The following is a 17,891-nucleotide window of genomic DNA, read 5'->3' as shown; positions in this document are numbered from 1 at the left end:
TTCAAAATTACTACAAAGTGTATAAACATTTTCACATTTTTTATAATCTTTAAAATCAACAAAAACTTCAATTCTTTTTTTAAAATTATTTATTATTAGTATGTGCTTGCATGTATATAGATCAGAGGACAACTTTCAGGAATTGGTTCTTTCCCTCCTCTGTGGGTTCTAGGTACCGGACAGGCTTGTATGGCATGCAATTCTATCCACTAATCCCTCTTGCCAACCTTCTTAGACTCTTTAGAAGCTACATTTCCAACTACATATCTCCACGAGGTTGAACTATTTGCTACTCTCCATTCAGCCAAATCCACAGCAGTGTACTGAAACAAAAAGCAAGTGAGACTCCTCCACCTGTCCTCTAAGCAGGCATTAATTGTATTTACAAACATAAAATCAATGAAACCCCCCAAATTAAAACCTTTTAAGAGACCAGCTTTTTTTTTTTTTTTTACAGTGGTATCTAGGGAAAGAGCTTAGCCAACAGAGTGCGTCTCTACAAGCATGAAGACCCAAGCACCTACATAACAAGCCAGCCCCAGCACTGGGGAGGCTGAGACGAGAGGATCCATGGGACTTACTGGCTTCTAAATCTACCAAAGTGCCAAGCTTCTGGTTCAGGAAGAATCTCTGTCTCAAATAATAAGGCAGAGAGTGATAAGGAGGAGACCTGATGTCAACCTTTGACCACCACATGCATATGCACACGTGCAACTCACACAAACTTGGATAGAAGGCTCCAGTCAAACATGATGAAACCCATAGCCCCAACTATTTAGAGGATAACAGACTAAAGCTGGGAATAGATTCAAGGCACATTGGGTAACAAAGAGGGAGTGCTTCAAAGATAGAGTAAGGGAAGAAAGGAGAGAAAAGAAAATAATCCCATTAATATTATCATGAATAGGGGGGCTAAAGAGGTGGCTCAGTGGTTAGGAGCTTTTGTACTCTTGCAAAGAAAGGGCCAGGGTTCACTCCCCAGCATCCATACGGCACAACTCTAATTCCAGTTCCAGAGGACTTGACATCTTCTTCTGGCCTCTAAGAAAAAAACTTCACACATGTGGTGCATATACATTCAGACAGGCTGGTGGGCAAAACCCATACACATAAAACAAAATTAATGAAAAAATAATTATGAATACATTTATTTATTTATTTATTATTTTAAAGTTAATTTTACTTCTATGATGATAAACACTGGTATACCCATATTTTTAAAACTGTAAGATTTTTAATAAGTTTTATTTTTAAAAGATAAAGAAATTCAGTGTGAGAGAACCAATGATCTAAAAATCAAAAGTTATTAGGAATGTAGATTACATTCTCAAAGTTTCTATGTATTATTAGGTGAAAACCTGAAGAAGCAGGACAAACTAGGATTCTACCTAGAGCTGACAGATCCCTGCTGAGAATCAGCACGATGGGAAAGCAAATACAGATCCAACACGAAAGAAAAATAGCCACGGCAAGCCTCAGAAACCCAGATTTCACAGCAGACAAAGGATGACAGCCGATAAGCCCCCGCCCACAACCAGACAGTAGATGGTAACCACCCTAGTAACCAGCCAGCATTCTATACCAGCACCCAGCCCAGAAGGAAAAAAGCTCCAGGCTTTCCTTTTGTTACCAGAGTGACTCCACTGCACATCCCACAGGAGTATCCACACAAACAAAGCTCCTGCTCCTTCCACCCGAGGCTTGCCCCATACCTCTCAAAGCAGTTTACTCTCTGCTCTCACACCACTAGGCACATGAAAAAAAAATCCAGTATTTCATGCCTTAGTTTTTAAGAAAGAATTTAAAAAATAGATTATGCTGGACATAGTGGCATATTATTCCAATACTGATGAGGCAGAAGCAGGCAGATCTTTATGAGTTTGAGGCTAGCCTGGTCTACATAATAAATTCCAGAACAGCCAGGGCTACAACATAAAAACCCTGACTTGTGGGGGAGAAGTATGATTATCAGAAAATCTAGAAACCTTCACTATAAAAACAAGCAAACCTATCCTGTCACCAATTCTCATTTAATCTATACTTTTACTTTGAAATACCTGAAACAATGTGTGTCTCTTTCTTTAAAACAAGGCCTAAACTACATTAGCCTCCAACTATAGATGCCCCATTTCAAGAGTGCTACATGTGACACCATGCCTAGCTCTGTGCAACTGTTTTATTTTGATTTTATGGGGGTGGGGGAAGTAAGGGGTGCTGGACCCTCTGAAGTTAGGCAAGTACTTTGCCAATAGCCACACCCCAGCTATCTTAATTACTTTTCTACTTCTGTGACAAAACACCATGACCAAGGCAACTTGGAGTCCATAGCCATCAGGGTGGGGAACTGGGCAGCAGGCAAGCAGGCATGGAGCTGTAGCAACAGCTGAGAGCTTAACACAAGTTAAGTTAGCAGAGAGCTAACTGGGAATGGTGTGGGCTATCCAGTCCAGTGACACATCCTTCAACAAGGCCATACCTCCTAACCCTTCCTAAGCAGGGACAAAATATTCAAACATATGGGCTTATGAAGGCCATTCTCATTCAAATCACCACGCCAACCCTAAGTTTATTTAGTTGGAGAAAGGTATGGCTATATTCCCCCAAACTGACATCACTCTTGCTTTGTATGTAGTGTAGGCCAACTTAGTTGTGATCTTCCTGCCTCAGCACCACCCTGAGATTATGTATGAGTCACTAGGCACAACTTTTAAATATGCTTTTCAATTACTGAAGTAATAAATAAAAAGGCAATTAGAAGCAATACAAAAGAAAAGTAAGGGCTGAAAAGAGTAGTCAGTAAAGTGCTTGCCTTGAAAGCATGAGGACCTAAGTTTTGATCTCCAAAACCCTCACCTAAACAACAAGCAGCACCCCTTGGGAGGCAGAGACAAGTGTGTCCCTCTGTGTCCCTGTCACTCCCTGGCCAGCCAGTCTAGTCTGTTAGATGTGCTGTCTCAAAAGAAACAGACCAACTCTATGGGGACATTAAAAGTTGTCCCCTGGCATGTACACATGCACACACAGAGAAAAATGACATGAAAACTATTCTCATGGCCAGAACCATCTGTAGAGGTACACACCTGTAATATTAGTACTTGAGAACTATAAGATCTGTCTCAAAAAAAAAAAATTAAGAAAAGAAAAAAAGCAACACATGGGCAACTTGCTCGTTTTTCTGTGAAGTAAGTTACTGTCTTCCTTCCTCCTCATGAGCCTTTTTATCAGTTCTCCATGGGGACTTATGGCACTCTGGGTCTCACCTCGCCCTTCAGCTAGAGAGCTCGGGTGGCAAGGGGAAATCATGAGAAGCACCTTCAGCAGAAAGGCCTTCCTGCCTCTCCAATCATAAACCAACTTTCTCCTCTTTAAGAAAACTTACACAGGGATGGCAAGATGGCCAGCACTTGTAGCCAAGCCTAATTACCTAATTTAGAAGAGAAAACCAAGTCTCTGCTTCCCCAGTGCTGGGAATTTTTGTTGTTGTTGTTTTGTTTTGTTTTTTGTTTTTTTAATGTTTAGGTTTTGAAGATCAAAACTCAGGTCTCCATGCTTGTTCTATGATCTCCACAAGTATGCTGTGGCATGTGTACACACACACACACACACACACACACACACACACTAATTTAAAACCATGTTTTGCCTTTGTGTGTGTATGTTCAAGACATCTGTGCCTGGGGCTCTTGCAGGCTGAGAGAGTTAGACTCCTGGAGTACCAGTTTTATGGACAACTGTGCCCAGGTGTGTGATACTACTAACCTTCAGTCCTTAGGAAAGGCTTAAGTGCTATTAACCACTGAGCTCTCATCTCACCAGCCCCTGTTGTTATTTTTGAGAAAAGGTCTTACTCTAGTCCAGGCTATTCTAGAACTCAGTGCATAGCCCAGGCTAGCTTCAAATTCCTGGCAATCCCCACTGGCCCAGCCTCTCAAGTTCTGGGATCACAGGTGTGTGCGACCACACTTGGCTATGTAGTCCTTTTGTTTCTCTGTGACAGTGTCTCATGTATCCTAGGCTAGCCTAAATCTCACTACATAGCCAAGAATGACTTTGCCCCTGAGGACTAGAATTACAGGTACACCACTGTAGAGTTTTTGTGGTTCTGGGAATAAACAAAGGACTCTGTGCAGTCTTATCTTTTTTCTACTATTCCCACCCCCACCCACCCCCATCCACCCTCTGACTGTTCCACATCCCATACCTCCAACCTACCCCATCACCCTGTCTCCATGAGGTTGTCCCCACCCGCCAACCCCCACCCCACCTGACCTCTAAAGTCCCTGGGGCCTCCAGTCTCTTGAGGGTTAGGTGCATCATCTCTGATTAAACACAGATCCAGCAATCCTCTACTGTATATATGTTGGGGGCCTTATATCAGCTGATGTATGCTGCCTTTTTGGTGGTTCAGAGTTTGAGAGACCTCAGGGGTCCAGATTGAGATTCCTGGTCCTCCTACAGGGTCTCAAAAGAGTCAAATGCTGATATTTGCACCAACCAATGGACAGAAGCTGCTGACCCCTGTGGCTGAATTAGAGAAAGACTGAAAGAAGCTCTGTGCATTCTAAGCAAGCAGTCTATCAAACTCTATTCTCAGACCTATAGTTTTATTTTTTACATTTAAATAGTTGGTATGGTTATCATACCAATGGTGTCAGAGCTGACTGCCAGGAGCTAATTAAGGCTTGAGAGGTATTTCCATTCATTCCTCTATTCTCTGCCTGCTCCTTAACCATCCGTAATTGGTGCTTCCACCTTGCTTACATTTTCCCATCTCCACCTACCTATTTCTACGTCAGTATTCTGGCTGGTTACTTCTTTTGAAGAGTCCTAAATACTCCAATTTCATTCTGTACAATTTCTTTTGCTTAATAAAAATCTTTGTAAACTGTACATTAGGAGACTCAGTTTAGCTCACTCTCTTCACTCTCTTCTACTGATAAAGCCCAGCCCCGGCACCCTCAAGACAGAGGCAGCAGAATCTCTGTGAGTTCAATGCCAGGAAGGGACATAAGGAGAGACTGTCTCAAACAAACAAAACCTGATGAAAGTCCCATAAAAATATAAATCAAGTGACAGGCAGCTCTTCCTCTTAGCTGGCAGTTACCCTAACACTCTGGCCTTCTTTTTGGAAATAAGGTAAATTCTAACAAGTTCTCAGTGTTTATAAATATAAATAATTCTAACTTTAAGGGAATATCATCAGTTAAAGAACTCAGAAGATTATAATTTTTATGGAAAGTCAACTGATGGTAAGTCTAGGTTTTCTGACATGAATTCTAACAAACTATTTAAACTTAATTTCAACCCCGAATTATCAAATAACTTATACCTATTAAAAATCTACAAAGAGCTGCTGAGACAGCTCAGTTGGTAAAGTGTTTGTCATACAGGTATAAAGACCTGAGTTCAATGCCCAGAATCCACATTTGAAAAGCCAGTGACATGGGCTTTTAATGCCAACGCTGAGAAGCAGAGACAATAGTACTCCTGAGGCTGATGGCCAGTCAGTCTAACCTAGTTGGTGAGCTCTAGGCAAAATAAGACCATGTCTCAAAATATACTGATAATGTATTTTTTTGAAAAATGGCAGCCAAGAGGTGGTGGTACACACCTTTAATCCCAGCACTTGGGAAGCAGAAGCAGGTGGATCTCTGAGTTCCAGGCCGGCCTGGTCTACAGAGTGAATTCTAGGACAGCCAGGGCTACACAGAGAGACCCTGTCTTGAAAAGCCAAGAAAAGTCACCTGAAGTTGACCTCTGGCCTACAAAATATGTGTATATAGACATGTGTACTCACATAAACATGTATAAACACATATATTCAAGTCAATAAAGACTGATTTCTTTTTATCAAACAAAAATCCTAAATATTTACTATAGTATCAGCAGCCTATTTAAAAATATTGATTTCTATAAATATATCTAAGATGTTATCCAAAATATGGAAGCAACTCAGAATACAGCGGTAAATAGCCCTCCAGTACTGTTCTAGCACACAGGTACTCCTGGTTTCATTCCTGCCCCACGAGAGCACACACGCGCGCAAACACACACACAGAGGAAAGCTGCCCAGTTCAAAAATGGGCGATAGACATCTCATCAAGGAGTACAGCAAACATACACAATAGATGCTCAGTATCACGTCAGTATAGAATTCATAATTCAAATGAGATGGAGACACACCTCTGAGAACTGTCCTAATCCAAACACTACCACTGCCCAGTGTAGGAAGGGTCCGAAGCTGGCTGCCTGACGACAAGGACATCTACCTCCTGCTCACAGAGCTTAGGCACACAAACCTCTTACCACTCCTCTTCCCTAAGTTTACAGCTGTGTCTTAATCATTCTCACATTTGAAATTCTCTTCTTTCTCTCCCTCCCAGCCCTAGAGCTATTGTTTCAAATGTGGTACATAAAAATCTCCCTGATTATTGTCCTTCCCCTACCTTCCTATCTAGTTCTGTGGATGGACCTGCTACTGTAACAGCTTTCTTCCTGAAATACAGATTTGGCTACATTCATCAGCTTTTCTTCAAAGTTTTCTATATTTTTTCTTGTATGTACATATGCACACCCACATACATGTCTGTCTGTAGAGGCCAGAGGGTGTCAGATTTCTTGTATGTATATATGCACACCCACATACATGTCTGTCTGTAGAGGCCAGAGGGTGTCAGATTTCTTGTATGTATATATGCACACCCACATACATGTCTGTCTGTAGAGGCCAGAGGGTGTCAGATTTCCTGGACTACAAGAGGGCACTGGAACCAGAGGTACAAACAGTTCTGAGTCATCATGGAAGTGCTGAAAGCCAAACCTTCATCTTCTGCTGTCTCTCTACCCTAAATACATAATGTTTACAAACTATGCCACATGTCTAAACCTAACAGAGTGAAGATTCCAACCTGGGAATCAATAACACACACCTGATATCTAAGGTACCAGAGTAAATGAGACCATCAAGGAAGTGAGTGAAAACAGGAAATCTGGTAACGAGTCCTGGACCACTCAAATTTCAAAGACCCAAAAACTGAAAAGCAAAGAGGCTTGACATTGTTTGACTAATGAAGAAGGGAAGGAAGAAATACCAATAGTGAGATATTCTGAAAACTAAATGCAGAATTGGGGATAATTAAACAAGTGAATAAATTTCATTATTAGGCCAACTAAAAGATACATATCTGTGGTGACTGCAAAAGAAGTTTCTGAGGAAAGAATGGGGGGGGGGGGGGGGAATGGCCAGAATGAGTTCAAGAAAGGATGGGATGGGAGGTTCTGGCTACAGGGTGGTAGCAACACATTTAATCACAGGAGGCAGAGGCAGGTGGATCTCTGTGAGTAAGATGCCGGCCTGGTCTGCAGAGAAAAGTCAAGGACAGTCAAAGCTACACAGAGGAACCCTATCTCAAAAGTAAAGGAAGGAAGGAAGGAAGGAAGGAAGGAAGGAAGGAAGGAAGGAAGGAAGGAAGGAAGGAAGCCGGCAGGCAGGCAGGCAGGCAGGCAGGCAGGCAGGCAGGCAAGCAAGCAGAACTCCTCTAACAATTTTATTATAAAGAGAAGCAGATATACCAAGATGCAGCTGAACTAGAAACAAAGAAAGGGCTTTTTTTTCTCCTGAACACAGAGAGTGGGGGTATGCTGGAAATGATTCTAATGCTCTATCTTAATTCTGCCTCTAAAAGCCACTTCCAGACCTGAGGGTCCCTGACCCCAGTTGGCTTCAACTGATAATAAAGAATTGCCATACAGCCAACGGCTGGAAGACAAAGGTGGGACTTTTAGATTATATGGACAAGGAACCAAGGTAGGAGAGGAGACTCACCATGATGGGGAAGCAGAGGGATTAGACCTAAGAGTTGCAGAAAAGAACCAAGCCAGCCACTCCCCCACTGGGTCTGGGGTAGCAGAGATGAAATGTTGATTTAGCAAGTTGACTCAGGAAAGTTGGAGGGGAGACTGTATGCTAGCCTTGAGGGAAATTACAAATGTCCAGCCATTGAGCTAGTCAAGGCATATCAAAATTAACGGGGGGGGGGGGGGGGGGGGGGGAGGTCGAGAATCCAGAGAGTTCTTGGGCAGGTGTAGCAAGTGGGAGACCCGACGGGAGCCAGAGTGGTTTAACTAATTCCCAGCTACAGGAGTGAGAAGTTCAAAATGCCTTACCCTAGAGCTGGAGGGACTGCTCATTGGTTAAGAGCATCAGCTACTCTTCCAAAAGACCAGGGTTCCATTTCTAGCACACACGGGGCAGCTTACAACCATCTTAAACTCTAGCCCCAGGAGGTTCAATCCCCTCTTCTGGCCTCCAGGAGCACTAAGCAAATGTTTTATCATCCTGGCAGGAATGATTTGGCAACAGATGCACATGAACTGATAAATCTAGGAAGGGCAAGGGGACAACCTGAGAACCAGCCATGGAGAAAGTAAACTGCTAAGTCTGGCACAGAAGATCAGGAAAGGATCCCACAGCCCTTCATTTATTTCTCCTCATCTTGATCTTGTACTGAGTATCAATCACTCTTACCTGCTTCCTGCAGCTATGTAAAAAGCAACTCACTCCAGGAAGATCTAATGTCTCTGGCTTCTGTGGGCAATAAGCATCTTAACACACAAATATAGACAAGCACAGCCCTGTTACAGTTCATGTGTACAATCCCAACACAGGAATGAAGAGGGTTACTTTGTAACTGAGGCCAATTACTTTTTTTTTTTTTTAAGATTTATTTATTTATTTTATTTATATGAGTACACTGTAGCTGTCTTCAAACACACCAGAAGAGGGCATAGGATCCCATTACAGATGGTTATGAGCCACCATGTGGTTCCTGGGAATTGAACTCAGGACCTCTGGAAGAGCAGTCAGTGCTCTTAACCACTGAGCCATCTCTCCAGCCTGAGGCCAATTCCTACAAAAGTAAAAACATCCAAAACACGACAGCACATGCTAAAGAGACAAAGGGATGCTAAGTTTGGGGACTACTTACTTAGGAAAAAAAAAAGGAAAAGACAGGTAATTGTGCCAATTCTATGGTGCTTATTATTACGCCTACTTTTTAATATGGTTTACAGGGTAACATACCAAAGAAAACTTCCTTATTTAAAAATGTGAAAAATGCCAGGTATGGTGGTATATATCTTTTATTCGAGCACTCAGGAGGCAGAAGCAGACTTCTGTTCAGCCTGGTTTAGATAGCAAGTTACAGGCCAGCCAGAGCTACAGAGTAAGACCCTGTCTCAAAAAGACGAAATGAATAAGTGAATGGATGAATGTGTTGAGAAGCACATCTTTAAATGTCCTAGACACTACTTTTGTACTGTTTCCCTTTCAGTCCCAGGAATCAAATCCAGGAACTCTCACCATCCAGGCAAGTGTTACACCTGACATACAAACCCAGCTTCTATGTTTGTTTGAGCTTTTATTTATTCTTTTCAAAGAATTACGCCGAGAGCTTAAGTAGGACTACCAAGAGCTCAGCTCAGGTCTCTGTCATAGCAAAAGTTCTGCAATGTAGCATTCTCAACATGCCACACCAACACACAGCTCTTGGACACACTTTGAGCTGATTATTTTAGAAAATACCAAACACATCACCCTTTTTATATCAGAACATTAAATATATAAGATATGCTCAGTTCAGGTATCTCCCTTACCAGGAAGGAAGGAAGGAAGGAAGGAAGGAAGGAAGGAAGGGAGGGAGGGAGGGAGGGAGGGAGGGAGGGAGGGAGGGGGGAGGGAGGGAGAGAGGGAAGGAGGGAGGGGAGGAGGGAGTCAGCAAGTGAGAGCAAGCGGGCATTGTCACTAGGATTTCTATCACTCTGCTATAACAGAACATGGGGGGGGGGGTTGTTTGTTTGTTTTTGGACTCAAACACTTCTCCCTATCATTTCCTACACACTTAACCTCCATTTCTGGATACTGGTGATAGTTAAGTCACCCTTTAGAGATTTATTCTTTATTCTAATTCCCACCTGTACGTGAGGTATTGTTTATTAAGCCTGTTTTTCTCCTCTTTAATGTGTCTTCTGTTGCCAGGCCTGGTGGCCCACTCCTTTAATCCCAGCATTCACAAGAGAAAGACAAGCTGATCACTGTTACTTTCAGGCCAGACAGAGTTATATACTGAGGTTTCTATCTTTAAAAAAACAAAAGAGGGGAGGGGCTAGAGAAGTGGTTTAGAGCTAAGAACACTGGCTACTCTCTCAGAGGGCCAAGGCTCAATCCCCAGATCTCACATGGCAAATCAAAATTGTTAACTCCAGTCCCAAGAGATACAATGACTCCACTTTTGGCCTCTGGGACTCCACTAAGCATACATGTGGTACATGCAAAACACCCATACACATAAGAAGGTAACAAAAAAAAATATTTAAATTTAAATCTGTCTTTTGTTACAGGGGTCTATTTCAACTAAGAACTGTAAAGGAAAAAGAGAGGAAAATGTACTATACTATGTTCTTCAGAAGTAAGAAGAAATACAGAAAGTTCTGAAACTAATAAAAGCTCAACCACAATGCCACTAACTACTTCAGCTGCCATCAAAAACTTCCTGCCCTAGAAAGACTTTTAAAATATATTTGATGCTGCACATGGTGACACACACCTTTAATCCCTTTACTTGAGAAGCAGAAGAAGGCAGCCTGGTCTACATAGTTCCATGCCAGCCAGGGCTATATAGTAAGACCCTGTCTAAACAGAAACAAAAAACTTGTACTTGAGTACAAGTGCTTGCCACACAAACAAAATCTTGAACCCACATAAAGTGCAGCAGTAAAATCTGCAATCCCAGTGCCTACAGCAAAATGAGCTGTGGAGGACAGGTGGGTCTTCAGAAGCTCCTGGGCCAAATAGCCTGGTGTATGCAACACCAAATAATCTATCCTATCCCAAACAAGACTGAATGCAATGATTAATACCAAAGGCTGTCGTCCTCTGACCTTCACTCAAGTACCATGGCATGCATAAGCTCACACTGTCACACAAACACACACAAAAGATTAAAAATAATAAAAATATAGTAAGGTGCTTTAAACTTACCTTTCTACCTAACATGATTCCTAAATTCTACAGAGGATGTATATTCTTAGGGACTTATAAGAGAGACAAGTACGCCAGCAAAATTACTCAACTGTAACTTTAAATTCTGGAACAATTAGAACGATGCTTCTAGAATTTCTTACCTCATTATTTTTCCGATCCTCAAATACAAAATCTTGCTGCATGACTTCAGTATCTGCAGTAGTACCAGCCACAGGTTTTGAACACTTTATGTTAGCGTCACTGGCATTAGGAGTAGCAGCAGCAGCAGCAACCCTAATAAGATTTTTAAAAAATCAGATCAGGCCTTTGAAACAATCAAATATCAATCACGACATAGGTTGGGTGTGGCAGCACAAGTCTGTAATCCTGGAACGTAGGAGATGAAAGCAGAAGTTCAAGAATTGAAGATAATCCCAAGATACACAAGAGTTTCGGGTCAGCCTGGACTACATGAGTCCACATTTCAAAGCAAATGATTCAGAAATCTTTACTTATTTAAGGTTGGGGGTGAGGTCATTATTTGTCTTGAGACAGAATCCTAACATGTAGTACAGCTGACCTCAAACTGGCAATCTGTCTGCCTGCCTCAATTTCCTGGATGCTGAGATAGAGGCAGCTCCTCTGCTGTCATCAGAGCCAATATATATCATCATGAACTCCACCTGACAGGACAGTACAAAAGCGGACTCTGTATGAGGAACCTGCAATTGCTGTAACCAGGCTCTCTCCTGAGTACTGGGGAACACTTCCAGTTCAGCTTTCTATATACCATCAATGTCATTAATAACATGTTTATTTATCAAAAAAAAAACAGCTTTATAAAAATGTTCTTTTTTTCCTCTTGCTGAGTTAGATTAAATCTGCAACATTTATTTTTATTCTTCTTTGAATGTTATTAACAGACCTGTAAGAATTCTCTTAAGATAAAACTATTGTATTTAAACAATTTCCTTTACAAACACACACTCCTACATATAATATTGTTTGTCCTAGCTAAATACAAACTCAGTACTGGACACCATCACAAATACCTTATTAGGTATAAGAGCAGTAGCTTTACATGGTAATTTCCCATCTTACATAGTTCTAAACACAATAGTCTCTGGTTATAAAGAGATTACTAACAATGATGGGACAGGAATATTTCCAACTGGTGAAAACGAGAGCAGTATCTGAACAAGACACAGAAGTTTTCAGGATCAAAGCTACAGAATCGGGTTGCATTTATCTTCTATCATGTTCTCCCCCCCCCCCCCCCCCCCCCACCTCATTCTCTTCCAACACCACTTGTTCTCTTTCTACTTGGCCTATGGGCACAGTTCTACAAGCCCTTCTTACAGCTGTAACGGCCACACCTGGGACCAGTCCCTTGTGCACAGCAGACGAACACTCCACCACAGAGCCACCCCTCAGTTCCAGCCAGTTAAGTTCAAATCATGGCATCACACAGAGATGCAGAGTCTGGTAAGACATGCATGGCACATTTGCAGCTGGACACACAGTACCTAAAAACAAGCATGCCTACCACCAGTTTTCATGTCTATCAATAGTCTTCATTTCATATTTAATAGTTATTTTGGTTAGTTATTTTTAAATCTTCAGGAGCTGGAGATGTAGCTCAGTGGTTAAAAGCATAAACTGCTCTTGCACAGGCCCTGAATTTAGTTCCCAGCACCTACACTGGATGGTTCACAACAATCTTTAAACTCCAGGGGATCCAATGCCCTCTGATCCTCACATGGTGCACATAAACTCATACATACACAGAATATTTTTTTAAATCATCAAAATAAGCCTATACACCAATCAACTGTCATGATTCTTTCAAAATATGGGTATATCTTTCACATCTGTCTCCAAAAGGTAAACTTAAATATGAACATGAAAACCACTTCATTGTGGTCTTGGAGAGAAGCACATACATATCCTAACTGCAGGGCTGTGGTAACAGGAAAGGAAGCAAGTCTTTCCTCTACCACAGTTAAAGATAACAGGTCAGAGAAAGACTAGATTAACAACACACAACTACTAATAGCTAACCTAACAACATCCTGTGGAAGAAGGCAGCAGTGGTGTAAAGAATAACAACTTAGCTAGGAGTGGTGGCATACACCTTTAACCTACCACCATGCAGTAGTGTTCTTACCCTTAATCATATCACTCAGGAGCAGAGGCAGGCAAATGAGTTCAAGGCCAGCCTGGTCTACAGATCAAGTTCCATAAACATACAGGGCTATACAGAGAAATCTTGTCTTGAAAAAAAGCAAACAAAAAAACTTAAATAGTAACAGATGTATAAATGCATTGTTTCATTCAAATGACTACATACACTAGAGTTCCATCAATATGCTATTGATACACCTGCCTATCAGACTATATTCTCCTGCTAAACAGACTGAGTCTAATTTTTAACATGACAAAGCCCTTTAACTGTATCCAATATATTAGGAAGAAAAACTTGGGTCATGTTGGGCATAAAAGATACTTCATAGAAAACTTATGAGACTGTCGATGGTAATTAAATATGTATATGTAAAGTCACATTTATACATTCAAATCTCCAAGCAAAACAGAGACTCCAAATTTTTTTTCTAAGAAAAGAGATATTCAAACCATTATATGACTTTACTAAATAACAGTAAAAGTTTCTTGCTGGCTATTAGTCTGTGCTATAGCTGCTGACTGCTCATTCCAAAATGCTACAAACAGAACAGAGGGCAGTGAACATTCACCCTAACTGGGTACGTGGACATTTTAATATAAAGCCTAATTATTAGCAAATAAACTATTGTAACATGTAAACAGGTGAACCGAGATGCAAAAATATATGAAAAAATATATACATACAGTGACTTAAATTTTCAAGGGGAATCTATCAATCAATGATCTGATATAAAGTATCCATAATGCCACTACTGTTACTAGGGTGGGAAGAATTACTAAATAAATTCCTCACTACATAGAAAACCATTTAAAAACCTATTTTCATCAGGGTATAATGGCACATGGCTTTAATCCTAGCACTGAAAAAGCAGAGCAGACAGATCTCTGTGGGTTCTTAGCAGGGTAAGCATGCTAAGACCTATCTCAAAAAATAAATATTTCTCTAAGCTAAATATATAAAACAACATAAATTCCCAATACTCGGTTAAATAAAACAAATGATAAGCATATATATTGTCTTAGTTAGGGTTTCTACTGCTGTGATGACATGCTGTGACCAAAGCAAGTTGAAGACGAAAAGGTTACACTTTCATATCACAGGCCATCATTAAAGGAAGTTAGGACAGGAACTCTATCTAGGGGCTGATGCAGAGGCCATGGGGACAAGGAGGGGGTACTGCTTACTGGCTTGCTCTCCATGGCTTTGTCTTAGAAAAATATTTAAATATATATGATGGTTAGTTTATGTCAACTTGACACAAAGAGGAAACCTCAATTGAGAAAATGCCTCCATAAGATCCAGCTAAGGGCCCAGTCCATTGTCTGCTCTCTCATTTCTTAAAAGGTTGCAGAGTTAGCTTTGCAACTGGAAAAAAAAAAAGTGGGTAAAACTGGTTGAGAGGCAAGGAGTGCAGGAAAAAGGAGAACAAAAGGACTCAGTCCTGGTGACTGAGCAAGAGAGCAGGAGTTTCCTGCAGGAGGAAAGCAGAAAAGAAACTCTGGCAGCAGGTCAGAGAAAAGCTGAAAGGCTGGAGGCCAACCTAATGATTACAGTCCATATCCATAGAAAGGGTTAACTTCAAACCAAGAAACCAGAGTGGGAGGAGGGGTGACCCAGGGTTACAAGACCACCACCATCAGCTTTCCCAGTACCCATACAGCATATGCCTGCTAATGGTGTGAAACAAGGTTATGAGATAGGATGACATCCTATAGAAATGATAAATCTTAGGCATTCTAAAGAGGCCGTGATTTCATATGGGATGCACTCACCTTATATGAAACAGATTCTAATTAACTGAGACACTCAAAATTAGTCCCCAAGACTGGAAGGGATTGATGCCAGCTGTTCTAGAAGCCACTCAGCAGCTTCGATGGCTAACATGATGGAGGGACGAAGTCAGGAATATTGAACAGCAAAACAGCAAGGGGAATGAATAGTCAAACATCAGTTGCTAGATGAAAGGCGGTATTACAATATATAAGAAGAGATTTGCCAGGCAGTGTTGGCGCACGCCTTTAATCCCAGCACCTGGGAGGCAAAGGCAGGTGGATTTCTGAGTTCAAGGCCAGCCTGGTCTACAGAGTGAGTTCCAGGACAGCCAGGGCTACACAGAGAAACCCTGTCTCAAAAAACCAAAAAAAAAAAAAAAAAAAAGTAAATATTCAGATTCTAGGGATTAGAACATTATCTCAGGTAAAACAAAGTGCAAGATAGGTCAAGTGTATAGGGCCAGAAGGATAAATAGAAAAATTCAAGCCATAAGTGGCTAATATAGCCATGTATTTATGGGGAAGTAATTTGCTGCAGCAATGGAAAACACAGAAGTAACATTCCTCCAATCTTAGAAACAAACTATAAAAAGTGCTTGTAAGAAAAATATTAAAATGTATTAAGAACATTCACAGACTGTCCAGGTTGTTCATAAACAGGACTTGGCAGGTGTTGGTCTTTTAAAAGGTACCAACCACCCTACCATTAAATTAATTTGCCAAAGTCATACTTGCCTTATTGGCATGAAAATGTCTTGGATTTTCTTAAACGACTTGTCTTAATTCCACGTTAGAATATTAGACTGTAGATGCCACATGGCCCACAACATCTTGGACATCAGCTTTTAAGTTTTCTTCTTCAATAAAAAGGATATTCTTATTGTTTGATATAAAAAAAAACAGTTAAGAGATTTAAAATACCTTATGTAAATCCAAAGGGTTAACACAATTCAAACTTGTTTTCTAAATCTCTAAGAACTGGAGTGATTTGGAGCTAAGATAAAATATTTGAGAAGGCAAGTAGCCCATGCCTTTAAACCCAACAGAGACAGGCAGATCTCTATAAACCAGTTGTTTTCTAAATTCTAAAGTTAACAATGGATAGGGTGATGATGGTTCATATCTTTGATCCCAGCACTTGGTAGGTACACACCTTTGATCCCAATACTTAGGAGGTAGAGGCAGGCATATAAGAATTACAATGATTTAAATTTAAAAGCTGCTTGGAAAAAACAAACTAAAATTCAAAGAGAATGTCCTTTGTGATCTGTAAATAGCTAAACCTTTATGTATGTATATGTAGATATGTGTGTGCACGCACGCTTGCGCGTGATCTTCAAAAACCTCAGAGATCTACATAATGTGGCATTTAAAGATGTCTTATTAATTGAAGGCTTTTTTGACAGTGAGACAGGTCAGCTCCTGGCAACACCCCATACTACTTCAAAGAAGACAAGGAGCACTGAAGAGCCTCCTCATGGAGTCTGCTTCAGATGTGACAAGCTGCCACTGGGCAAGGAACTGCCCTTGCTTTAACTACGAACAATTTGCTGTCTAAGCAGTAGACAAGCAGGACACAAAGAAGATCAAATGTTGAACTCTGCCAAGACAAGGTGTATAAGTCCTTTATATAATTCTTGTTTCATAGAAAATTCTGTCAGATATTCTGGGCCGGTAGGCTGAAGACACAGATGCTCACAACACTGCCGAGACTATTCAAATAGTCAGTAGTATTTGTCATTCTATAGTATTGGAAGCTGCTTGCTCTGCATTTCCTGTTTATTGAGATAATATTTATCCTTCTCAGGTCTCTGAGAGGCTGAAGACTAGATAGTTACAGTCTCACAGTTAAGCTTAAGTTACTTAGGATTCAAGAAAATGTTTTAAGGTCTAAAATGATGTTTTAGGTTGCTAAGTTCAAGTTATGATAGAAAGTGATTTAGGTATAGAACTTCGGAGTCCCCAAGATAGGGTGTAGTAGAGTACTTTCTCCAAAGCTGGCAAATACAAATGGACTAGACATTGTGAACGTAATTCAGGCAGTATATAGTTTATTGATGTTTGAGAAAGAGTCTTTTATTTAAACAAAAAGGAGAAATGCTGCAGGATATTTGATCACACTGTGTTATTTACTGGAAAAAAAAAAAAAAAAAAGCTGTTTCTAGTTGTGGCATGGCTCAGCTTTACCACACACCTTTAACCTCTCTGGCTGGAATACAGATATGCCCTTAGTACACACCTTTGATCCCAAACAATGAAGGGAAAGTTAGTTTGTAGAAGAAAGCACCCATGTTTGAAAGTGACTTCTTTTTCTTTTTTTCTTTTTGTTTTGTTTTTGTTTTTTGAGACAGGGTTTTTCTGTGTAGTCCTGGCTGTCCTGGAACTCACTCTGTAGACCAGGCTGGCCTCGAACACAGAACTCCACCTGCCTCTGCCTCCCAAGTGCTGGGATTAAAGGTATGCACCACCACTGCCGGGCCCTGAAAGTGACTTCTAATTGAGTAGCAAAGTGACAAACAGAGAAAGATTTTACAGAATATAATACCCCAACTCTCACAAGCAGAAAGACAAAAGGGAAGCCACTTAACACTAAGTACAGAGAGGGAAGACGCATTTTTACTGGGACAACTGTACAAGGACAGGTTGCAGAGAGAACAAACTAGATACAGATGAAAACAGAAAGAGCCAGAGAATGAGAAGGAGCCAGAAGATCAGAACAGATTGATAAGAGTTAGTATGAGATCAAGCAGAGGAACTCAGGAGAGGCAGAGAGAGAGAGAGAGAGAGAGAGAGAGAGAGAGAGAGAGAGAGAGAGAGAGAGAGAGAGAGAGAGAGAGATCAAATTCAGTCAGTCAGTTTGGAGAGGAGTTTGAGCTGAACTGAAAGAGCCAGTCAGAGCTCAGACCAAGAATAG

The 17,891-nt window shown here is 40.9% G+C and overlaps 1 protein-coding gene across 9 annotated transcripts in view; it reads right to left on the bottom strand.

The window, feature by feature from the left end:
- Positions 1-17,891, bottom strand: part of Fam13b (family with sequence similarity 13 member B) — a 77,100-nt gene that overhangs the window by 26,496 nt on the left and 32,713 nt on the right. For all 9 annotated transcript variants that reach the window (XM_034517642.1, XM_034517639.2, XM_034517641.2 and 6 more), the window contains one exon: positions 11,182-11,314. In XM_034517642.1, coding sequence (XP_034373533.1) covers positions 11,182-11,314 — 133 coding nt within the window. The remainder of the gene's footprint in view (positions 1-11,181; positions 11,315-17,891) is intronic.

Source organism: Arvicanthis niloticus, chromosome 14, assembly GCF_011762505.2.
Source record: "Arvicanthis niloticus isolate mArvNil1 chromosome 14, mArvNil1.pat.X, whole genome shotgun sequence".
Lineage (NCBI taxonomy): Eukaryota > Metazoa > Chordata > Mammalia > Rodentia > Muridae > Arvicanthis > Arvicanthis niloticus.
Note: the sequence above shows the minus strand (reverse complement) of the source record. Positions and strands in the feature narration are given on the sequence as shown.